The 26,227-nt window shown below is 40.8% G+C and overlaps 1 protein-coding gene across 1 annotated transcript in view; it reads left to right on the top strand.

The window, feature by feature from the left end:
* LOC124795097 overlaps positions 1 to 17,669 on the top strand; it is an 83,222-nt gene extending 65,553 nt beyond the window's left edge. The window contains exon 6 of the mRNA XM_047258931.1: positions 15,560 to 17,669. Within this exon, the coding sequence (XP_047114887.1) occupies positions 15,560 to 15,669 (110 nt within the window). The 3' untranslated portion in view covers positions 15,670 to 17,669. The remainder of the gene's footprint in view (positions 1 to 15,559) is intronic.
* The last annotated feature ends 8,558 nt before the right edge of the window (positions 17,670 to 26,227 follow it).

Here is a 26,227-nt window from a genome sequence, read left to right as displayed (position 1 = left end):
ACCCGCATTTTCATCGGAACTGACGTCACCGGATTTCTTTCTGTAGGGAAAGTTGAAGGATATTTGCTATCGTGATCCACCGAGAACGCCTGACACCATGCGTCAGCGCATTGCCAATGCATGTGCGAACATTACGGGAGGCGAACTACTCGCTGTCGAGAGGAACGTCGTTACACGTATTACCAAATGCATTGAGGTTGACGGACATTATTTTGAATATTTATTGCATTAATGTGGTATTTACAGGTAATCACGCTGTAACAGCATGCATTCTCAGAAATGATATGCTCACAAAGGTACATGTGTCACATTGGGGCAACCGAAATAGAATGTTCAAACGTACCTACGTTTTATATTTTAATTTAAAAAACCTACCTGTTACCAACTGTTCGTCTAAAATTGTGAGCCATATGTTTGTGACTATTACAGCGCGATCTGTCACAAAGAGAAAAAAGTGGTCCAACTAAAACATTCATATTTCTTTACGTACTACACGAATATTTAATAAAAAATCGGGGTTCATATTAAAAAAAAACCGCAGTTGATATCCGTTTTACCTATGGCAGCGCCATCTAGCGGGCCAACCATAGCGCCATCTGGTTTCCTCTTTCAAGCTAGACAAGTATCGTTCTTTTTAGTTTTTTCGATTAACGCTTATTTCGTGAGATATTTGGCCCGGTCACGATCAATGGATCACCCTGTATATTTTTCTAAACAGCAGTGCACAGATTTTCTGTTGAAACGATCTGAAAGACAGAAAATGCAGTGCTGTCCTACACTGTGATTACATGCGGTTTCTTTTTCTTCCACGCAGCCAGTTTTAACCACGATAGCAGGATATTTAACCATTAGACAAATTATTTCTCCCTTATACATTCTCTCTCTTTATACAGTGTGTAACAGGTATAAATGCTGTTCTTTTTGTATGTTATACTTACAATGAGGTGATAAAAGTCATGGGATATCTCCTAATATCGTATCAGATCTCCTTTTACCCGGAGTACTGCAGGAACTGGATACGACATGGTCTCAAAAGTCGTTCCAAGTCCTTGGAGAAATGCTGAGCTATGCTGCCTCTATAGCCGTCCATAACTGCGGAAGTGCAGCAGTTCGTGCACGACCTAACCTCTCGATTATGTTCCACAAATGTTCGATGGATTCATGTTTGGCGATCTGGGTTAAATCATTCCTCGAATTGTCCAAAATATGCTTCAGACCAATCGCTAACAATTGTGCCCTGGTGACATGACATCGTTATTTGGTAACATGAAGTTCATGAATAGCTGCAAATGATCTCCAGGTAGCCGAAAATAACCGTTTCTAGTCAATGGTCGGTTCAGTTGGAACATAGAACCCAGTGAATTCCATGTAAACACAGCCGAAACCATTATGGAGCCACTACCAGTTTGGGTCTGAGCACTATGGGACTTAACATCTGAGGTCATCAGTCCCCTAGACTTAGAAACTACTTAAACCTAACTAACCTAAGGACATCACACACATCCATGCCCGAGGCAGGATTCGAACTTGCGACCGTAGCAGCAGCGCGATTCCGGACTGAAGCGCCTAGAACCGCTCGGTCACTTTGGCCGGCTGACCACTTGGGTCCATGGCTTCGTGAGGTCCGCGCCACGCTCCAACCCCCTCCCATCAGCGCTTACCAACTGATATCGGGATTCATATGACAAGACCACGCTATTCCAGTTGTCTAGGATACAACCGATATGGCGACGAGGCCAGGACAGGCGTTGCAAACGATGTCATGTTATTAGCGAAGCACTCGCACCGGTGATCTGGGGGACCGGGTGTTTGTGTTGTCCTCATCATTTCTTCTTCATCATCAACATCATTCGTAACAGTGGCTAGATTGGATGCAGCAAAAATTTGACTGTGTAAAAATTGGGACTTTGTACGGGCACTGAAGACCGCGCAGTTCCTTGCCCTACAAACCAAACATGATCATCATCATCATCGATCGTCTGCTGCCATTGCCTGTTAATACGTTACTCGTATTCCACACATTGTTGTTTATTTCACTCAGTGTTGCTTGTCTGTTCGCACTGACAGCTCTACGCAAAGATCTTTGTCGTTAAGTGAAGGCCCTCACCCAATGCATGGTCCTTGGTGAGAGGTAATGTCTGAAATTTGGTATTTTCGGCACACTTTTGATTCTGTAGATCCCGGAATACGGAATTCGGTAATGATTTCCGAAATGGAATGTCCCCTGCGTCTAGCTCCAACTACCGTTCCGCGTTCAAAGTCTGTTAATTCCCGTCGCGCGGCCATAATCACGTCGGAAACCTTTTCTCACGAATCACCTGAGTACAGATGATTACTCTGCCAATGCACTGCGATTTTATACCTTGTGTACGTGGTACTGCCGCCACTTGTATACGTTCTATCCCACGACTTTTCTCACGTCAGTGTGCATGTACATGGATCGGTCTGTTGGCTGTTTTTTCTCTGTGTCGAATAGTTTTCCCACAATAACGTCACAAAATTTAGGACTTCATATTTTTTGCATGGTCGTAACTGCACCAGTGACCTCAACCAAGTATGGCTATCCTTGTAGACTTACCGTTTTGCGTCTACGTGTCCATACTTCAACACCTGACGTGCTGCCCGTGAGAAAATAGGCATTACAGGTTTGCTCTTGCCATACACACTTGGAGGTCCTAACCAATCTAAAAACAAACGACTTGTAACAGCTATAAATATTAGTCCACAAATGATGTAAGTATTGAAGTAATGTTGTTCAGTATAACGTCGTCAGTCAACAACAGAAATATCAGCACTTTTACACATTACACTTTGTATATAACTGCAAACAAATATTGTATCCATAACAATTTCTGTTGTTGTTTCTTCCCCACAGTCGGTTTTAGCAGGAAAAAAAGGTAGCTGTATTTGTGGCTTATCGCCCTGTGATTGGTATACTACTATGGTAGTTGAATCGTTCGAAACTAACGTCTTATGACTATGCGAAATACTGTCGTCGAAGCTACTATCGTCACAAATCGAGACGCTACAGAGGTCTCTCTCAAACTCCCTGTCACACTGACCCCAACCGACTTACTCATTCATCTTAAGTGGCTGCAAATCCCAGTCCGCAGCTCGTGGTCGTGCGGTAGCGTTCTCGCTTCCCACGCCCGGGTTCGATTCCCGACGGGGTCAGGGATTTTCTCTGCCTCGTGATGACTGGGTGTTGTGTGATGTCCTTAGGTTAGTTAGGTTTAAGTACCGTAGTTCTAAGTTCTAGGGGACTGATGACCATAGATGTTAAGTCCCATAGTGCTCAGAGCCATTTGAACCATTTTTTGCAAATTCCAGTTAAGGTTTTATCTGCAATAACGATAAACACGGTTCAAGGGCGGAGAGAGTGGGAAGAGGAGATGGACAGAGACAGGCGAGGAGAGAATGGACATAGAGATGGGGAGGGAGAGACGGCGAGAGAGAGGGGAAGAAGGAGATGGACAGAGAAAGGGGGTAGGAGATGAAGTACAGGAAGACGGTGGGGCGGGGGAGTGGAGGAAATGGACAAAGAGAGGGGACAGAGAAGATGTATATGGAGAGGGCGAAGAAGGGGATTAGGATGTATATTCATTTCCTGAAAATATTTAGCAATTGCGTAACACTGCTTGCTTTGCTGGTTTTACATAAGATACACGTGGTAACAGAGTTCGACCACTAACTGCAGGTCGTTTCATAGAGGTTCATCGGAATTCACAAGACTTCATTTTTTATATAAATGTTGATCGAAACTTGAGATGACTAGTGAACTTTACCCTCTCGTCAGATATAAACTGCAGTTTGGTGTGGTTCCGGTAGGGGTCGCTCAGGAGCAGCTAACTCGCTCGCTCGGTCGTGCATCGACGACTGTACACCGATTCGAGACGGCGATAGCACAGCAGCAAAAGGTCTTTTGCGTTCTGCGCTTCGGCAGGTGTCATTGAGTTACAACTGTGCGGCGTGATTTTCGTGTAGAGAACGCCACAGCAGCAAAAGGCGTTTTGCGTTCTCCGTTCCAACAGGTGAAATTAAATGAAAACTATAGGCCTGATTTTCGCGTAGAGCTCGCCACTGCTCTCCCACAGCTCGTAGCATTTGAAGACGGCAACAGCAGTTTCAAGAGACAATTACCTGGAAGAAAACGATCTGTGGACACACATCAGCACAAGTTTAGAAAATATCGTTCTTGTGAAAAGCAACTAGCTCTTTACTCTTATAATGGAACGAGTGCTATCGACAATGAAGCTCTAACTGATTCCATATTACCAGATACCCAAAATGCTTTTGGTACCATTCCAAACAAGCGGCTTCTAATCAAACTGCGTGCCTGTCTTCTCGACTGTGTGACTGGGTTGGTGATTTCGTGTCATAGTTCGTACTAATTGACAGGAAGTCATACAGTAAACGGAAGTGATATCTGTCATTCCCAAAGGAAGTGTTATAGGCTCTCTGTGGTTTCTAATCTACACAAACGATTTAGGAAACGAACTGATTAGCTCTCTTAACATCGTTTGCGGATGAAGCTGTCGTTTATCGTCTCGTAAAGTCATCGAAGGATCAAAATGAATTGCAAAATAATTTAGACAGGATGTGCGACTCTAAATAATGAAAAATTTGATGTCATCCCCATGAGTACTAAAAGGAATCCGTTAAATTTCGGTTACCAGTTGAATCACACAAATCCAAAGCCTGAGAATTCAACTACATACTTAGGAATTACAATTACGAATAACTTAAATTGGAATGATCACATAAGTAATGTTGTGAGGAAAGCAAACCAAAGATTGGCAGAAACTTAGACGATGCAACGGATACATTAATGAGCGCTACGCTTGTCCGTGCTCTTGTGGAGTATTACTGCGAGATATGGCGATCTTGCCAAGTAGATTTGACAGAGGGCATCAAAAAGTGAAGGAAGGGCAGCTCGTTTTGGGATATCGCGAAATGAGAAAGGGAATATCATAGACTTTTCTCGATGCCACCGAATCTTTTTATGAAATTTAAATCTGCAAGTCTCTCCTCCGAATGCGAAAATATTTTGTTGACGTCCACCTACGTACGGAGAAAAGATCAAAGAGAAATCAGAGCTCACACGGAAAGATTTATGTGTTAGTTTTTCCGGCGTAAAATACTAACACACGAATCTCTTCATGTGAGCTCTGGTTTCTCTTTGATCATTTCCCCGTAAGTAGTGGACGTCAACAAAATATGTTCCAGAGTGGAACGGTAGAGAAGTAGTGTGAAGGTGGCTCGATGCAACCTCTGCCCTGCACTTAAGTGTGAATTTGAGAGTGCTAATGTAGGTGGAGATGTCATGTAGACGTATACACATTGTTTTTGTGCAAAGGAAAATCCACAGGTTGCCTCCATGTGCTCTTTAACGACACAGAGAGCTTCCAGGAGATTTTGTGAATTTCATTCAGGGCGCTTAAGTGAAAGTTAAAATATTTCCTTTCACTTTTTGTGTTCAACGATGACGATGAAGAATTCTGTTTAAGTGGAATACAACAGCCAGCCACATACCATAGCTGGACACGAGAGAGGCTCTGCAAGTTTCGTGCGTCGTTTTGAACTTTCACCGCCACCAAAAAAATCTGAAGACTATATGCGCGTCCATATGCCATATGAAACACATACTCTTGTAAAATGGGATCCTTTTCATAAGTCCAAACTTCTGAGTAAATTGAAATAAATCCCAAGCTCCTGTCTTCATTCACAAAGAAGAAGTCACATTGTGAATCCGGGTGAAAATGTTTGAAATTCCCTGTATTATGACTACTTACTTCGGATCCCACCTTTCGCTTAAAGAGCGACAATGCATGCTGTTAAACAAGGCTAAACGACCTATGTTGCATAATGACCTCAGTATAACGAGGCTCATGTGCATAAAATAATTCGTGTTTCAATGCTTCGATCTCATATCTTTATCTTGCTGTTTATATTACGTCGTGTTATTGGTCTCTCATGTATATAGCTCATCTTGAGTCGTTCCTTTGAATGTCCAAAAATCAACTATGCAGTAAAATGAGCAGATCAAATAGCGTATCCACGAATATATAAACACTGAATAAACTTTCAACTGCCAAGATCGCTAAAATCATTACTTCATATGCATTACCGGTTTCAGGAATTCTCTGTTGCCATAGTCATATCTGCAAAAGACAGGACCAAAAACGCTGGGATAAAGCATCTAACATAACACCAATAATTACATCCAAGGTTAGCACACATGGATAACGCCATACCTATGTTTACATCATGTAATGATCCCCTTCATTACAGTAAGTAGTGCTATGCAATGTATATCCATGTTAGTAACGTGAGCTGTGCTAGCCGGATGCCAGATTTAAAATAACGGCTACGTTATTGCGCCGATTGCAAGTGCTCTGCTTTACAACTGACAGCCCCGAGACTAAACGTAAGTATATCAGATGACGCAGTGACATTACAAAACATAAGGTATACGTAAACCTTTTTACACGATTTTAGAAATTTTTTATGAACATTTTATTAAAACTCTTTACCAAATTTTTCTTATTCAGAGTCACAAAGAATATGACAAACTACAACCATTTAAAAGCTCTCTATGTACATCTAATGTTATCATATGTAGGTTGATTTTTAATACATCTGAGAAGAGTACATTGAAAGATATACACCGACAATGGAGATATTTAATGTTTGTGATTTTGTTATCGATTACGATGTTTACAAGAGCTTATCCACGACAACACGTCAGTCGAGGTCGAGGTGAAATCTCTCACCTATGCAATCTGGTCACCATACATCTAGGTGAACAGCCTTCTAATGTTTAATATAAACAATCTACAGTTCTTACATCGTGTGGGATTGCAGTCGCTCTTATACTGGGGCCATCGTCTAGCACTATTCGCCCACTGATACATATGCCTATGGTAGAACAAATATGTTCACGTGTTATTCCCTTAGATGATTAATGTCAAACATACTATCATGTACAGTGTATGGTCAGTGTCAGATCATCGTAATATAAAAAACATTCTTACAACAGATCCTTAATACAAATTTTCATACAGAATTACATTATATTCCAATTTTTATAAAAAAATTTTCCTAAAATATGTAAAAAATTTTAAGACTTCTCAGTATCATATTACGACAATTCTTAATAACAAATTATGTAAGAGAATCTTGAAACTTTTCTTTAAATTCTGTTTGATTTCGATTATTTATGAATGTAATAAAATTAACTCACATATGGCATTATAAGACGTAGTACGTCCTCAAGCATCAAAGACCATCCAGCAGTCGTCAAACATGCTGATGGAGGAACGGAAAGCCCTAAGATAAGCACTTTCCAACCATGTGGTCAACATGGAAGCACTTTGCGTATCATTCATTAGTGCGTGGTATGATCAGATACCATGTTATGGACCATATCTCGTCCATTGTACTGTCCAAGGGATCATCATAAATCGCGGTGACTTAGTGTAATTATAGTCTCATTCAGAGTGTCATTTCTTTTGTTTCATTGCGTATATCTCAGTTACTATACTGTAGTAGTTGTTTCTGTGTATGGTCCAAGTTTCATCAATCTATGTTAAGTCGTAATGACACATCATCCGAAAGTTACTTACATTCACCCTGAAATTTTTCACACCAGGGTAATTGATGACTTTTGCTGTTTGGACAGCTAAATAATTCATGTTGATAGCAGATTTTAAAATGTGGAACTCCACAAGAAGGCTGAAAAGTACATATATAGATCGGATTACTAACGAGGTACTGAACTAAATCAGGGAAGAAAGAAATCTGTGGTAGAACTGGACTAAGAAAAAAAAAAGTCAGTTGATGAGACACAAACCGAGGCATCAAGGAACCATCAACTTGATAATGGGTGGAAATAGGGGAGGGGGGAATTGTTAGGGGAGACCAAGGGCTGTTTACAAAGTAACAGGTTCTTGTGGATGTAGGTTTTGATAATTACGCAGAGATAAAGAAGCTGAAAACAGGGTGAGTAACTTGGAGAAGTGCAACAAAGCAATCTTTGGTATGAAGAATATAACAGTAATATCTTGCCTATTCTGTTCCTTGCCAAAGTAGCAACACATGTAAGAGAAACAGTGACTTATATTTCTCAGCTACATATCATACAAAGTAAGGAGTATAAATTCGGTTTTGAATTTACATTTCATTAGATTCCAATGAAAAGCGATCACCAGTTTGCACTTTGTATTTATGTGAGAGTACAAACCAGCTTTCGATATACCCATATGGATGTAAGAACAATCTGCTTCACTATTAGTGACCGACAGATCGCTCCACACGGGCTTGTGGGCATTTAATAAAAGGTGTTGTGCATCGGATAACTAATAGGACAGGAGTAGCTGTAACAGACATGAGACATGGTGTTGTAACTCACAAAATACAACAGACAGGGTGATCGTCTAACTGTGAAATGCTCATTAATCCCTGATTCCTAAAAAGTTCTCTGCTAATATATACAAATAACAGCTTATTAAATGATCTGTTCTATCACAAGAAATGCACAGAATAAGAAAATTAATAATTATTGGCATGAAAAACCACTCATCTAAAATTTGAATGTTTCGGCAAAGATTGGATTGTTTAGATGAGTAAAATAAAACCGTAATCCACAAATTTGTAAAGGATAGACAAATCTGTAGTGGATACACAGTGGCTGCCTCAATCTGCCAGGAGAGTTGAAAACTACACACGAAAACTGCATTACTGATCAAGCCATGAATGAGCCTTCAGTCACTCAGGAAAAACATTAAATTCATGGAATGTACTTGATTCTAACAGCACTCTTAAAAACGTATGGTGATTGTCGTACCTTGCTCTCCCAAGCTGCAGCTTCTCACCATATCCTGTAGCCAGTTGTGTGGGAAGTAGCGACCACTGTCATCTGGTACAGACTGCAAAAGATCAGCTCTGCATTGGATCTCCAGACGAAGTGTAAGCTATGTTTTCTCCTTCAGCCAATAAGTCGCCTCCAGCTCCACATTTCTCAGAAACTGGCATCCTGACTTAGGTTCTCGTTTATTTTTTAACATTAACCAATGATAAGTTCACTTACAACCTTTTAGAGCAGAGGTTGTTCACACCCTGTGAAGTGGCGCCAGAATATTCGGCCCTTCTCTTCACAAAGAGAAAGAATTTCTGTCCACAATGCAGCTCCGTCACTTTATAACACTCCCCTGCAAGTATGCGCCAAGTATAACGCTATGCTCGCAGACTAGTGTTACCCTCTGGGAGGATTTTTGTATTTGACAGTGTGTTTGCACCTAATGGACAGAGGGTATCAAACAGTAATTTCGTAGTTATGGCAATTAATAGAAAAACGAAACAGACTTTCTTTTGAGATAATGAAATTAGTAAAGTTTATACGAATGAAACAATAAACGGTCACCAGCCTAATTAGGCATATTAAATTGAAACATTATACTGAACGAAACTGAATGATTGGCTAAAGTGACTTTCATTGATACTCCTTTTGAATAGCGCACTGGATACACACGACTACATGGCCAATTACGTTATGGGTAGTAGTAGTTACCATTTACACAAATCAGTAATCATCGGAAGATAAATGGTACTTCATTCATAATAATAATAGCTACTATTGCAATCATTAATCAATTCAGCACTGAGATGTTACTACAGGACACACTGGACTAAAGTTGGGCATAAAAAGAGTTCTGACTAAACTAACAAATACATACCACAAATGAAATTAAATAATACTACACATACACTTTTTATACTCTCATTTTTAGAAATGTCACAGATTTCTTTTAGTAGCAACGAAAATCCCAATTATCTCCCTTAGAAGATAAGAATATGGTGGGGACCCATAAACTGTTACTGTCTCTTCAGGCAAACGCTGTGATTATTCCAGAACCAAAGTGCAATGATTCCTAACCCCACTTGGAATAGTTTATATTTTTATCCTTTAAAGCAGATTACTCAAACTCTAAGCTCTATTAACCTCAGAAAATAGTTCATGGTAACAATCAATTGAAATTTACATTCCTTATAAGTTCAATTTATGTTCCTTTTTCACCACGTGTGAAGCAGATATTTTAGATAGCAACATTTACAGACTCTGGCACTGAACTTTAGCACATTTAATACGGAAACAAGTCACTATTTAGTTAGAAACAGGATACTCAGTTTCTGCACATTTAGTATAGGATCCTGCATTGGTTCATGATTAGGATAACTTTAAGGTTCAAAGATAGGTTTATAGCACTTAAAATTATTATTGAAAAACACTCACACAAATACACTGGTCCATGCTATAATACATTTCTGTGTTCCTAAAGTTGGCGGAGCAATGGCGAAATAGTAGTGGCAAGCAACGAGGTGACTAACTGGTCTCACACTCTTGATTTTGAATGCTCTTTACAATTTCTTCTTGGCGACGGATTTTTCTCGTTTTAGAGCAATTCCATAATACCAAGAGCACCAGACAACAGCCCAATCCACATCTGAGGCAATTTTCCACATAAATCGACTTCCAAATGCCTCCCTTGGCACCCTCGATGTTTACCGTACAATGACTAGCCACTGACTGCCTAGCGTTCCCACCAAGTAGCCGTCCAGATCGACCGCCAAAACCACATTTTACCGTGCGCCAAGCCACTTCCGCAGCGGAGGGTGTTCCCTACAGCTTTTATGCGAGGGTTGGAACTTTAATAGTGGCAACTGTTTATTTACAGATCGTACAAAATAGATACGTGTTTCAAAGTTTTACTGACCTTCAGAGTAGTCACCAGCATTGTGCATAATCCGTTACCAGCGATGTGGAAGTCGCAGGATACTCTTAGCAGTGCCGGTTGTGTTGACAGTTCGAGTAGCGCGTTCTATTGCCCGACGAATTTGTAGCAGTTCTGAAGCAAATGCCGTGAAGTGTTTCCTTTAGTTTAGAAAGTGCGCAGTAGGTGGTACAGCACTTAGCAGCCCCATCAGTCAAACAAATCAGTAACAGCTTGCACTGTACGTGCTTGAGAATTGTCGTGCAAAATTATGGTAAGGTCCTGCAGAAAGTGTCATCACTTCTGTCTCTAAGCAGGTCATAGGTTGTGTTCCAAAAATGAACAGCATGGAGACAAAAGTGATGACACTTTCTGCAGGACCTGGCCATCATTTTGCATGACAATGCACAAGCATGTGCAGTGCAAGCTGTTACTGATTTGTTTGACTGATGGGGCTGCTAAGTGCTATACCACCTACTGCACTCCTCTGACTTAAGCCCGCGTGAGTTCAACTCGGTTTCTAAACTGAAGGAAACACTTCACGGCATTCGCTTCAGAACTGCTACAAATTCGTCGGGCAATAGACCGCACCGCTCGAACTGTCAACACAACTGTCATTGATAAGAGTATCCTATGACTTCCATATCGCTGGCAGCGGGTTATACACAATGCTGGTGACTACTTAGGTCAGTAAAACTTTGAAAAGCGTATCTATTTTGTACGAGCTTAAAATAAATAGTTTCCACAATTAAAGTTCCAACCCTCGTACTTTACAATACAACAATACATGTTCCCTAAGCACGAACCACCTTACATGTATAAATTATCTTTTGTGAACAGACATATATTATCAGATTTCACTACTTTTAAACATCCTTTAGCTTTTGCAATACGTACATAACAAACTTTAAATTTTATCTCACAAAACAATGACCTTAATTAGTAAAGACTAACCACTTCATAGCCACATACACATAGTTACCTAGTATAACCTACTTACAATCAATATTGGTGTTACAACGTCTCAGGAACACTGAGAGCTTTGCCCATTACTGACTTCCTCTTGTACAGCGTTCTTGGAAGGCGACTTGTTGGCACAAAACAAGGTTGCTTGGAGACGTGTTTGGCTGGACAGCACTGCTTGTACAAAGTAAGACTCTGCACAAGCACCATTGTTTGTCATGCTACGTTCCACGACTTCTGTGACTGTAGGCTGGGGCCACATATGCTGGATGCACTGTAAGGAGTGCAGGAACGCGACTCTCAGATGTCTGTACTAAACAATGCCCAGAACTCGGTCCGGTAGAACCCACACAGAACACGTGGCCTGTGGAAGCACAGACGTGCTGGGAAAGCGGTATTGGTGGAGGGTCCCTGTAGGGGAAATGCCGAGTGCTGGAGGGGAAGTGCCATTCTAAACTGAACCCTAGACTCACATTTTTTTGTAAATATTAAGTGGGGCCTCTTCACGCCCACACTTGCGTGGTGACCATTCAAAACTATCTGTCACCTCTGCTTTGATTAGTATATGAAAAGAACTCCGCTGAAAATGCGGAGATTTATTTCGCCTGGCTTGTTAACCATTTGTAATTTTCAGAGAAGTGTTATGAGTGGGGAATTTTGAGTAAAAGCTACATATTTCTCTTGTTGCCATATTAAAATTAGCTTCTTTTGCTAAAACACAGTGGAATTTACACAGTTTCAATTCACCAACATCTTGTGTGGACGCAATTGCGAGAGAGTTCTGAAACAGTGGTTTATTAAATTTATTAAATGAGGAAGTGAGGAGAAGTATGGTCAGTATCTTTTGAAAAAGCACATCATCGGTAACAAATAAACGTGTAGTGTCTTTACTTATGTTGTTCTAAAATCCATAGCATTTCTCGTTTCACCAGCTATTGATGGCCCTTAAAAATTACATTCTTTAATCAAAAAAGTCTGTAGTTAGTGGAATAACATGGTAGATAATGAAATTTTGCACAATAGCCAACGGAAAAATACTCTCCTCTTTGCATGCTGTAATTTACCAGAATCTCATCTCCATGTATCAAACCGTTTATGAAATATGGGAAATGTTGTGAATATTTCACTCTGACTTTATCGCTGGCGCGGCGAGATCGCAAATGAGAGTGCTTAGTCAGGTCAACTTCTTCGAGACTGTTGAGAGATAGAAACCTCCTCCCAGTACGTTATCTAAATTTCATACGCAGCAACGTATTATGTAGTATGCGATAAGCGTAAAATCATAGCGGTCCCTGTTTTTCATTGCAGACTTTTTCGAATTTCGCGCAGTGCCTTACATCCACATACATGTCACAGTAACTAAGACCATTAACGAAACGATGGGCACATCATATTGAACGTGACGTATAAAGCTACAAGTAAAGCAAAAATGAATTTTTTACCAAATAGTTTCTGTAAAATCACTTGAGAAAAATTGCAGGGCGTTTGCGTCAATTCTGTTCTCGCCGACTGGCTGAAAGGAGGAGACAGTGTCGACCTCTCCTTCCGAACAAACGGATGAACTCGCATCCGCCACCGCATCGTGCGTGGCCTCTACATGTGGCACCTGCCCTAGGCGATCAACTCGCCTGATCCCGCCACACTCTCCTCTGAAAGGCTAGCCGCAGTCCCAGGAGGTCGCGCTAAATGCAGACTCATTGTCCTCATTCGTCTCTGTGCTCAACCTGGCCCATCTGTGACACAGGTACTGCAGACTGTATTACATGTGGAGACTATATTACATGAGGAGGAATCAGTACCAAAGTAGATGGCGTAATGCTGGCAATCACTGATGTTACTAACAGCAAGTGTTGACTACACTCCTGGAAATGGAAAAAAGAACACATTGACACCGGTGTGTCAGACCCACCATACTTGCTCCGGACACTGCGAGAGGGCCGTACAAGCGATGATCACACGCACGGCACAGCGGACACACCAGGAACCGCGGTGTTGGCCGTCGAATGGCGCTAGCTGCGCAGCATTTGTGCACCGCCGCCGTCAGTGTCAGCCAGTTTGCCGTGGGATACGGAGCTCCATCGCAGTCTTTAACACTGGTAGCATGCCGCGACAGCGTGGACGTGAACCGTATGTGCAGTTGACGGACTTTGAGCGAGGGCGTATAGTGGGCATGCGGGAGGCCGGGTGGACGTGCCGCCGAATTGCTCAACACGTGGGGCGTGAGGTCTTCACAGTACATCGATGTTGTCGCCAGTGGTCGGCGGAAGGTGCACGTGCCCGTCGACCTGGGACCGGACCGCAGCGACGCACGGATGCACGCCAAGACCGTAGGATCCTACGCAGTGCCGTAGGGGACCGCACCGCCACTTCCCAGCAAATTAGGGACACTGTTGCTCCTGGGCTATCGGCGAGGACCATTCGCAACCGTCTCCATGAAGCTGGGCTACGGTCCCGCACACCGTTAGGCCGTCTTCCGCTCACGCCCCAACATCGTGACTGTGGTGTCGCCACAGGCGTGAATGGAGGGACGAATGGAGACGTGTCGTCTTCAGCGATGAGAGTCGCTTCTGCCTTGGTGCCAATGATGGTCGTATGCGTGTTTGGCGCCGTGCAGGTGAGCGCCACAATCAGGACTGCATACGACCGAGGCACACAGGGCCAACACCCGGCATCATGGTGTGGGGAGCGATCTCCTACACTGGCCGTACACCACTGGTGATCGTCGAGGGGACACTGAATAGTGCACGGTACATCCAAACCGTCATCGAACCCATCGTTCTACCATTCCTAGACCGGCAAGGGAACTTGCTGTTCCAACAGGACAATGCACGTCCGCATGTATCCCGTGCCACCCAACGTGCTCTAGAAGGTGTAAGTCAACTACCCTGGCCAGCAAGATCTCCGGATCTGTCCCCCGTTGAGCATGTTTGGGACTGGATGAAGCGTCGTCTCACGCGGTCTGCACGTCCAGCACGAACGCTGGTCCAACTGAGGCGCCAGGTGGAAATGGCATGGCAAGCCGTTCCACAGGACTACATCCAGCATCTCTCCGATCGTCTCCATGGGAGAATAGCAGCCTGCATTGCTGCGAAAGGTGGATATACACTGTACTAGTGCCGACATTGTGCATGCTCTGTTGCCTGTGTCTATGTGCCTGTGGTTCTGTCAGTGTGATCATGTGATATATCTGACCCCAGGAATGTGTCAATAAAGTTTCCCCTTCCTGGGACAATGAATTCACGGTGTTCTTATTTCAATTTCCAGGAGTGTATTTTATTAATTAATGAGAATAGAAATCAGATAGTAATGACAATCAGTTACGAACGACACATGAGACATGCCAGTCAGCCAGTGGATTCATGTGTATCAGTATTCCCGGCAACAAGGTTCTCTATATTAACACTGGTACAATGGACTATCATACTGGAGTACCATCATTGAAATGTGCTTCCCACTATCTTGATTTACGGTTTCTTCGGTTTTTGTTTCCAAATAACAGAAATGCCAGGTTCAACTCTTCAATCAGACCATGGATTGTGCCTATCCAAATTAATTTATGGGCTCAATTTCGACAGGACGTTCGACTCTTAAATTTATTACCTTTTCTCCTGGCAGCTGTTTTAGACACGAAAGTATATATGAAGAACACATAAAATTAAATTTACAATTCATTGCTTATCCATCGACTGGATTTGCTAGCAAATCTATAACCTTATGTAATATATGATCCTCTTCATAAATTTGTTTCAGGAAATCCCATATATGCCATCTAATTTCTTCTTTCAGTGCTACTAACGAGGTTGTTACCAACTTTTTCCTTCTTGCAGCTCTACAAGTGTACGCTCTGATAGTTGTCGAGTCCCTCCGAAGGAAGTTCTTGCTGGAGTCGCCGCCTCCGAGTATGGACGTCGCTTACAAACGACTGGAGCGAGACTAGAGCGTCTTCTCCAGCATGTCATCAGTTACAAGCAAAGACATCATAACTGGACAATGGACCATTACTTTCAGAACATGAAAATAGCTTCTGCCAACGTTTGTGTGTGTGTGTGTGTGTGTGTGTGTGTGTGGTTCTTGCAGTTACAGCGTCAAGTTATCAACCTAATGTGTACAGATATACATATAAATTCATCTAACATGAATCTCACTAACCAATAGTCCCACATTTTTTTTTCTTCTGCGAAGATCAATATAAATTAAATATCAAGGTTGCAGATATTTTTTAATGCACTGGGCGGTCGGTTAACACGTTACTTACTCTCATTGACGGAGTCTCTTCTATATTCATAATTTTCTCGCAATATGTGTTTCGTAAAATTGCCTCAGAAATACGAGTTTGATGTGATTGCTATACGAAAGTGCTTGTGACTGCAATTTCCACAATAGTAGTGACGCCAAGGTTATATTATACTTGTTGATACAAAACTTTATCGAAAAATTTAGCAAATCCAGCTTTACTCGATACACCGAAAACTGTCAATGACACTTCTCTGCATTATTGCCTCTGAATGTGAGTAAACATCTTTAAGATCGGCAGCTAAAAGCTTTCTTCTGAGAGAAGAGTTTGGTATCAAACGGTCGGTTCTTGTGTTGGAGATGATAGTCAAAGATACATCTGTGGCTCTATGACATATGCTCAAGGCACCTCAACTGGTATTTGGTCCGAAACCATATACACACATTTTTAGAATTTAAATTAGTCGGTTATCGTATAAGCTTCCCGTGTACGGCGATGTACTTTCACTACAGAGGAAACACTTCCTATCTATCGACGATCCTGTAGACAAATGTCTCGATGTTCCTTTACACATCTGTATTTGTAGGGGGATCTCTTTCTTATAATTTTTTTTAAATGGATTCGTGCGCTATCGACTGTGATATATAACCCATCCAACTTGTACCAATGTGGTACGTCACCAAGGCTGACATGAGCCATAGGGGTTCACATCATTTACATTGTTTTTATTATTGACTACTGCTGTGTTTTCAGCACCTATAACGTCTTGAAATTGACCTAAAATCGAAGTTGCAGTAGTCGATGTCGTAATAAATAGCACAGTTAAGGGTGAATACAGTCATTTAAAAGTTTCTACTTTATGCTAATGCCATTAAAATTAATCAAACTACCTAGAATTAACATTTGTTTTCAACAGACGAATGAGTACGTTTACAAATGAAACAAGTAACAGTCAATAATTTGGTGTATGGCAATGATGTAACAAGTTTTGGAAATATTAACCTTGCTGTTTCCTTTGCCTTTCAAGATTCGGATATTTATGCAAAAGGAATGTCTGCAAAGGGGTACATTCGTTGTGTTATTACTAAAGGGAGATAACACGGACAGTTTCGTATGATTTTGGTGCACTGAAAGTGGTTTTCAGATGGTGTCAATTTTGTTTTATAGAGAGGCGTGAATGATACGATAACAAATATAGCAAGAGCAACGGTTGCTAGTTTTGTTGATTTCTACATAAAAATAAATGATAACATAAAAGAAAAATTAAAGAACTGTAACTAAAATAATAAAGTTCATCTCTTCGTACGTTACAAGAAAGCCCGTTTTAAATAAGCTTCAATTGGAAATGATTTGAAGAGGAAATATGTCTTTATACTGCATCGTGCACAATGACTGAAAATCTTCATGGACGTAGAGAAATCATCAAATAAAATGTTATTTGCGGCAATATTTTGAGACGTGAGGGTTTGTCTTACAAGAATCTGAAGAAATGTGAGAGTCTTGGTTTGTGAACCACAGTTACTGTTTTCAGGAAGCGATGTTTGCAGATTTGTCGCCTGTTTGATTTTACATATTGAGTAACCACAACATTTTGAATATTGTTTGATTTTATATATACTGAGTAACCGCAACATTTTGAATATGCATCTGAACACTTTTTGTACCTATATTTTGTAAAAAAAATGTAAATAAACAGTAACAAAAGCAACCAATACTGATGAAAAAATTGCCTTTTCACTGAATTGAAGACACATTTGCTTCAGCAGCTATATCTATCATTGTTGTAGTTGTGAAGTTGTGCATAAAGTTATTTGGAAGTGAATTTAGAAATGTGTTTTAAGGGTCTGCAGGTTGTGTCAGCAGTACTGCAAATATAAATAAGATTGTTAAGCAGGTTGAGTTGGACAAATGTTGAACGAAATACAATGATAGATCTGATTAAAATAAACTAGAACGTGAGAAATTTACCATTGCGGTGGTTAATGGCTAGAGGACCACCGAAAAATTGAAGAAAAAATGGGAACTCCTTTATTACCTGATGTTGTAGTTATTTGTAACAACGAATACTCACTTAAGAATTTCAATACACGTTGGGCGTTAGTGAGTGAATACTGCTAGCAAGTTCCACTGTCTACATAAAGACATAAAAAAAAAAAGCGTTGCGACATGAAATGGCACAAGGTTTCACAAGGCACCCTCATTTCTCTTGTGGAACTTTTAATTTGTGCATATATTCCGCGTAAATCAGCTGAAATATTAATTAATTAAAAGTATACGTTGTTAAAAAAATTGAAGTGCCTTTGGTAGCCCAAAAGTATAGAAATGAGTTCGTCCGGTCAGCTCTACTGTCCATTTCATCGTAATAATGCAATACATACTAAGACTCAAGTTTAGCGCTGTGTAGCTGTCTCCACGCTGTTGCAGCAAAACGAGTATTCTCGGGCGCCATCAAGACGCGTTATAAGGCCTACCATAACCGCGCCTGAATGTTGGCTGATAAGTTACGCAGCGGTAACACACAAGATTGCGATGAGAGTCGAACCAGTGTTCTGGGCGAGCCCTGAATATAGCGTTTCTCCGTACAACATACAGGCATTAACAAGTCCTGCTTCCTCTACTACTTTAGTATCAGGTTGAAGCTCATCTATGTGGTCACTAATTTTGTTCTGACAAGTAAATGAAGACATGGAACAAATTTCTTCGACAGAGTCACCAAGAACGAGAACAAGATAAACGTAACGATATAAACGCTAATCAAATCGGATCACTGGTTTTCGTCAGTGCTTTTTTGTAGTTGAAATGGGGGTCAACAAAAAAAAAAAAAAAAAAAAAAAAAAAAAAAAAAAAAAAAATTGAACTAAAACAATCTGCCACACGTGCTGCCATTGACTGAACAGGAATCCTCGTCGTTCATAAATAAATTCTCGTAATGTGCATATCGGGCTCCCTGGATTGTAAGGCTGTTTATTTCTAGCTTTGTATACATTTTTCTCCGTTTCTGGTGGCTGCATGGTCACATGATATTCTAAGTAATTTTGGATATTCATATCTTGTATAAAGTATTTATTCTGTGATAAAGTGAAATCAATTTACTTTTAGTTTCATTTGATCCATTTCGTGTATAGTTTTTCCGGTGTAATGTGCGAAGGACATAAACTATTATTGTTCCTAGCAGTTTCCGTATTATATCCAAAGTTCCCACGAAACAATTGCTCTTTTATTTTCGTCAAACTTTCATATAAAACTTCTCCATTCTAATTTTAGAGCAATTTGATGCTTTTTATCAGCTTCAGTACCATAACTCTTTGCAGAGTTCTTCCGCCTACTCGTCAGAATGTGAACATGTTGCCGTATAGATGCGAATGATTTCTATGTAATATTTAGACAAGTGTCACTATTCTACCTAGGTCGCATTCAGTATTTGTAATTTTTGTTTTAATTTGCTGGTGTACTACGAAGCCAAGATCTGAATTTCGAACCTTGGTCTGTTCATCTGCAATTAAATGTATATTCCGATTTCATTCCTGTTCAGTTTGCATTTTTCGCCTCACTTCTCATGACGATGGTGGTAGCGTGTTCTGCCTATTATGCAGGCCTATCGCTGCAAGTTCACCATTCTACAGTCATCTCAGTTTCCCACTGTTCATTTCCTAGCTGCATAGGATGTGTTTATCTTGATGTTGTTGACTAGTTGACGTGTTCTATTTCCCCTGGTCTTCATCTCAGTCACCATTCCATTGCGTCTTCTCATTCACCGCCCTAGCAAATTTTTTTGCTTCCTCTCAGTATTTTCGAGTATTTTTCTTTTGGTATTCATCATGAGGAACACAGCTACGTTCTGTATTTAATCTTTCCACTTCACACCTTCCATTCTTCTCCAAATCCACATAGCAAAAGCCTCTAAGCATCTCTCCTCTCTTCGCCACTGTGTACAGGTTTTGGCGGTCTAACAGGGCAATACTCTATCCAAAACCGATGAACTTTTCCCTAATTTTTCACTTACCGGAACACAGAAAATACTCCCCCTTTTGTAAAATATTTCTTTTGCAGTAAGTGGTCTTGTTTTTATTTCTTTACATGCTACATTACAGGTTGTCTTGCATCCTAGGCACCTAAAATTATTAACTTCTTCCACTAACTCATCACAAAATTTCACTTTACTTTCCCTTATTATTTTGTGAAGGGCGTTGTCTTGTACCTCTTCAAATTTATCTTCATCCCACATTTTTCTTAGCTGGTGTTCACATATATTTTTAATTGCATTTTCTCTTAGTAATACCATGGCATCATTAATTCTTCCTCCTACTGTCACACCACTGTTTGGTGGGAAGCAATTCAGAAATAAATCAACGCTATAAATATTAAACAGAGTGGATAAAGAACAACAGCTTTGTCTACCCTTCTTACTTTTACTTTTAGTATATATATAAATTGCTCATTATCCACATTTCTTTCCAATTCATATCACAAGCTTAATCGAAGTAAAAAAAAAAAAAACTGCTTCCCTCCCTTTTGTTAGCTGTCTTTCTCCAATTGTTCGTAACAATGAGATTACAGTTACATCTCCTGTACCTTTACAACATGTGAAACCGATCCGTTCTTCATCCAGTTGCCACTCAACTTTAGATGCTCGGTCAGGGAATTGAACCGTTGTCCTTCCAAATACGAATCCAATGTATTAACAACTGCACCGCCTCGCTCGGTTTTTGATCAACGACATTGCGCCCCTTCGGAATCCTATCTCCCATCAGTTGCTTTACCTTTCTGCCATCTCAGTTTCTTCCACAGTGACTGGAAATCCTTGATCCCCTTGGAGTAATTGTTTTTTGTCCTTCATATCCAACGCATCTGGACAACATCTCTCTCATGTAATTAAATGGCTCTGAGCACTAAGGGACTTAACTTCGGAGGTCATTAGTCCCCTATAACTTAGAACTACTTAAACCTAACTAACCTAAGGACATCACACACATCCATGCCCGAGGCAGGATTCGAACCTGCGACTGCAGCAGTCCCGCGGTTCCGGACTGAAGCGCCTAGAACGGCACGGCCACCTCGGCTGGCTCATGTAATTATTTCAAGTACCTCTTCCACCTATTCGTTACTATTTGTTTTCTGCATTTTCATTATCTTTCCTATCTTTCATCATCCATTTATTGTTTCCCCCTCTTTTTTCGAAATATAAGTTACTTACTTCCTGGTACACGAAAACTAACTGTTATTCGTTTTTAGTTCCTCCATTCTTCACATTTCTGTTATACAATTACATTTATTAACAGCGTCGGATTGTTTTAGAGTTCGATGTAACTCCACAAACCGGAAAATATTTCTTTTCATTGCAGTGGTTATAAAATAAATCACTTCCTGTTGTTTATGAAGCATTCTTGTCATTAACTACAGGTTCTTGTAAGATTCGATGTAGAGCGCAGGGAACTGTTCCAAAATTAATTAAATTTTCTCCTTGCGGTTTTTTTTAGTTACTGAATCTGGGACAAATTTCATTGAGTGACGTTGACATTGAATTACTATCCTTAATGTTATTTGCTATAAACTATACATCTTTTTTCACATGGATGATTTTTCAGATAATTTAAAGCTTTGTATGCAAATCGGTACATTCATCTGAAATAAAAAAAAGAAAACACTTAGATCTGTAATATTTCCTTTGCAGTAAATCGTCTAATATCTCGATTTGTTGAATGGCTAGTACACCCACTGATTGTTTTCAGAGCGTACGATACAGTTAATATCTTCCTTATACGCCATTAACAGACTACGTCCGCCATCACCCAGAGATCAATGCTAATCGCTCATTTACATCATATTATAACAAAACTCAGCTGTTTCTTTTATGTCATTTATTGAACTACTACGATGAAGCGCAATGAGGCTCTTGACAATTCGGCATCAATGTTCTCGCGGTCAGCTGGAAATGCGGAACGTTGCGTCGCCAGAGAAGTGCGATGCGCGTTGTCATAGTTCCCTAAACGCCACAGGAAACACAAAGGAAAGAAATCTGCGTGAGCACATCGAAAGAAAATAAATGTAGTTACTCTGAAATATAAATCTGTAAATGTTTACCTGGCGTCTCGCAGAAGGGGAAAACATCACTGTTACCGCAAAAAAGGCTTTCGCTGTAGCGTGTTGTAATGTTACTGATGACGTACATCTATAGCGGGGTTACTAAATACGGGTTGCCGAAATCCCTTCATCAAAGTAGACGAAGTAAATATTCCAGAATTCGAATAAAGAACAACTCCCAACAAATACATATACTCTGTATTGCAAAGCGGTTCAAGTTGCTTAATAAAGGCAAGTCCTCCGGTCGAGGTTGTACATCAATTAGATTCCTTTGACAGTATGCCGATACGATAGCTCCATAATTAGCAATCAATGCAACCGCTCACTAGTCGAAAGATCCGTACTCGAACACGGGAAAGTTGCACAAACGGCACGAAGACCCAAAAAAGGAAGTACTGGCAATCCGCTGAATTATATCCATATCACTAATGTGATTTTCAGTACGATTTTGGAACATATGTGTTCGAATATTGTGAACTATCTCGCGGAAAACGATCTACTGAGACACAGTCAGCATAGACTCGGATAGTATCTTGCTTATGTAACACAACTAGATCTCTATTCTTAGGAAGTAATGAGCGCTATCGACAAGGGATCTCAAACTGATTCCCATATTAAGAGACTTCGAAAAGGCCTTTGACACCGACTTCTAATCAAACTGCGTGCCTACGGAGTTTCGTCTCAGTTGAGCGACTGGATTCGTGACTTCCTGTCAGAAAGGCCACATTTTGTAGGAACTGACGGAAAGGGATAGAGTAAAATGTAATTAATATCTGGTGTTTCCCAGGGGAATGTTATAGGCTCTCTGGTATCTCTAATCTATGTAAACGATTTAGGAGACAATCTGAGGAGCCATCTTAGTCTGTTAGCAGGTGATGTATCACTTACCACCTCGTAAACTCATCAGAAGATCAAAACCAATTGCAAAATGGTTAAGACAAGATATCTGCATGGTGCCAAAAGTGGCAACTGCATCTAAATAACGGAAAGTGTGAAGTCATCTACATGAGTACTGAAAGTAATCGATTAAATTTCGGTTACACGATAAATCTAGAGGCTGACAGTTCAATTAATGTACAGGAACTACAATATCGAACGACTTAAATTGTAATATACAGGGTAAGACATTAACTGTTGCCACCAAGATTAACTCCGAAAGTATGACAGGAGCTGAAAGCTTTTTGGGACGAAAGTGGCACGCGACAACGGGACCTGTAATATGACGTTCGCTTTTTGTTGCTATGTGGGGTCCCTTCAGAGATATGAAGGTCAGCTTCGTTTTTTAAATGGGATGCTATAGTTTGACACTTATTTTCCGATAGCGGCTATCGAGACGAATCTAATGATGTGTAACAGTAAGGTCTTTGAAGGTCAACGAAGGTCACAAAGGTGGCATGAACGTCCATAAACAGCATAGTTTTGTCGTTATTGACACAGTTCACTTCTGGTTATCCTAACATTTTACTATGGCTTTTAGAAGGCTTTCCAGGAGAAGGTACAACGTTCTCTGCCTGTCGTAAAAGTCCTGCTTTTAAGTTTCCACGCAACATTCACCTCATGAAGTTTATGCAGGATCAATTATTTATTAATAATTCACATTTTGGCAGAAGGCCCTTCAGAATTATTGTGTGAATATCATTTTGTTGCGTTTTCTCACTTACCATACTGTGACCAATACAGTTATTTTATTTAGCATATGATACATAACAATCACAATAACACATAAAATACAGTACCACAGACACATTAAAATACAGTTTAGATCTTTGTATCTAAATCATTGATCCAGTCCACCACTTCGGAAGTAACCAGGTTCGAATCCACTAGATTTCCAGGGAAGACACGGAGGGGGCAGTCCACTGCTATATGCTTCATTGTTTGTGAAACGTCAGCACAGTCACAGTATGGGGTGTCCACCCAACCCCATTTATGAAGAATCGAAGTACTTCTTTCCACACCACTTCTGAAGCCGTTAAGCCTGCTCCAAGCGTATCTTGCTAACTGAAACCATTGAGCCTTACTGTTGGATCTTCAACTTTCAAGATGCCCTGTGGAGTATATGTCCATTCTAGAATGAAATTTTCACTCTACAGCGGAGTGTGCGCTGATTTGAAACTTCCTGGGAGATTAAAACTGTGTGCCGGACCGAGACTCGAACTCGGGACCTTTGCCTTTCGCGGGCAAGTGGCCTACCAAATGAGCTACCCAAGCACGACTCGCGCTCCAAGCTCTCCTGCGAACCTTGCAGAACTAGCACTCCTGGAAGAAAGGATAGATGTCCATTCTTTCAGCCAGCTGTCTTTGGGGTCGAAATGGTTGTTTAACAATTCCATGGTCGTTTTATATGCCGGTTTACGGGACTCCAACCTGGATGATTCTAGCTGTCTCACATCTTCGTGAATTGGAAGTGACGAGTTATTCAGTATTCTTGACCACAGATGACCAAGATGTTTTTGTCTCATGATGTGAGGAGGTGGTATGTTACACAACACCGGCAGCCATTGGACTGGAGTAGCAAGTAATGTTCCAGATATGATACGCATAGTGTGACGAAGTTGAGTGTCCACAAGGTGAGTATGGCAGCTATTAAGCCATACTGCAGAGAAGTACTCTGCTGAGGAATAGACGAGTGCCAGAGCAGATGTTCTCAATGTGTTGGTGTGAGCTCCACATGATGTACCAGGTAGACGCTGAAGAAGGTTGTTATGACTCTTCAGTTTTGCAGCAGATTTACGTAATTGGGCTTTGTACGTTAGGGTCCTTTCCAAAGTCATACCCAGATATGTGCTATTGAACCGTAATGCTTTCCCTCTAAAATTGACTCTTGGTTGGTAATTTGAGAGCATATTGTCCAGGTGAAAAGTAGATACCTCACTTTTGTGAGGGTTCTGTTTCAAACGCCATTTCTTAAAGTATTCATCCAGGAGTACAAGGTCTTGGTTGAGGACATTCTCTGCTTCTGCAAAATTAATGCGTTGAACAATGAGGTTGATATCATTCGCATATATGAATTTGCGGGAGAATGTGTTAGGCAGATCATGAGTGTATACGCTGAAAAGTGCTGGAGAGAGGACCGAACCTTGTGGTAGACTATTAATTTGCTGAATCGGCTTCTGCTGTTTTCTGAGTAAACTTGAATTATTCTGTTACTCAGCATATTTTCGATTAAAGTCGATATCTTCACACAGGGCACCACCTTGATCAGTTTTAATAATAGACCTTCCTCCCAAATGGTGTCGTAAGCTGCCTTGAGATCAAGGAAGACTGAGACGGTCTTCAGCTTCTTCTCACAACCAGCTTCCACAAAAGTGGTCAGTGAAAGGACTTGATCACTGCAATCACGACCGGGGCGGAATCCCACTTGTTCAACTGGAATTAGCTCTTCAATTACTGCTGCTATTCTATTCAATATCAACCTTTCCAAAGGCTTGTACGTGACAGAAAGCAAGGCTATTGGTCGATAACTTTGAGGTAAGTTTGGATCTTTTCCTGGCTTCAAGATAGCAATGATTTTGGTCTTCTTGAATATTGCTGGTAACTTCCCAGATTCCAATATGTTACTAAAAAACAATGCCAACCATTGTTTTGTAGCCGGGCGGCAGTTCTTTAGTAGTTCCGGATAAATTCCGTCTAATCCTGCTGCTTTTCCATTTTTAACGGAGTGTAAACCTTGTTCAACTTCTTGTATGGAGAAAGGTCGTGAATATACGTCGTGAGGTTGAGTTGTCTGCTTGGTTGCCTGAGTTTGGATTTTACTAGTCTGCTGAGATTCTTATCGTTTGTCGTTAGAGGTACCAACAAGATGGTTAGCTACTGCATTAACATTGACAGGTGTGGTCTCCTTCCATTGTGTGGAAGCAGAATCTAGTTTTCCTGTATGAATGAGAAGTTTAAATTTTCAACAGTATTTATCCACCTATCTCTCCTAGCTTTGTCCAGAGATTGTAATGGTTCAGATGCTTTCTCCTTCCTGCTGTTTTCATCAGACTCTTCTCTTAATCTGTTGGTCTTCTCATTCCAACCTGGTATGTATTCCTTGCGGAAACTTCTTGGGATAGTTCTTTTGGCTACTGTTTTCATCAATCCTACAAACTTTGTGTAGTTCTCAGGTATTGCTTGAATCCACCAGATGTTAGATTCAGTGTAGTTGGTATACATTTTACAATCTGCCTTTCGGAAA

Source organism: Schistocerca piceifrons, chromosome 4 (assembly GCF_021461385.2).
Source record: "Schistocerca piceifrons isolate TAMUIC-IGC-003096 chromosome 4, iqSchPice1.1, whole genome shotgun sequence".
NCBI lineage: Eukaryota > Metazoa > Arthropoda > Insecta > Orthoptera > Acrididae > Schistocerca > Schistocerca piceifrons.
The sequence above is the reverse complement of the archived record's forward strand: the minus strand, read 5'-3'. Positions and strand labels throughout refer to the sequence as shown.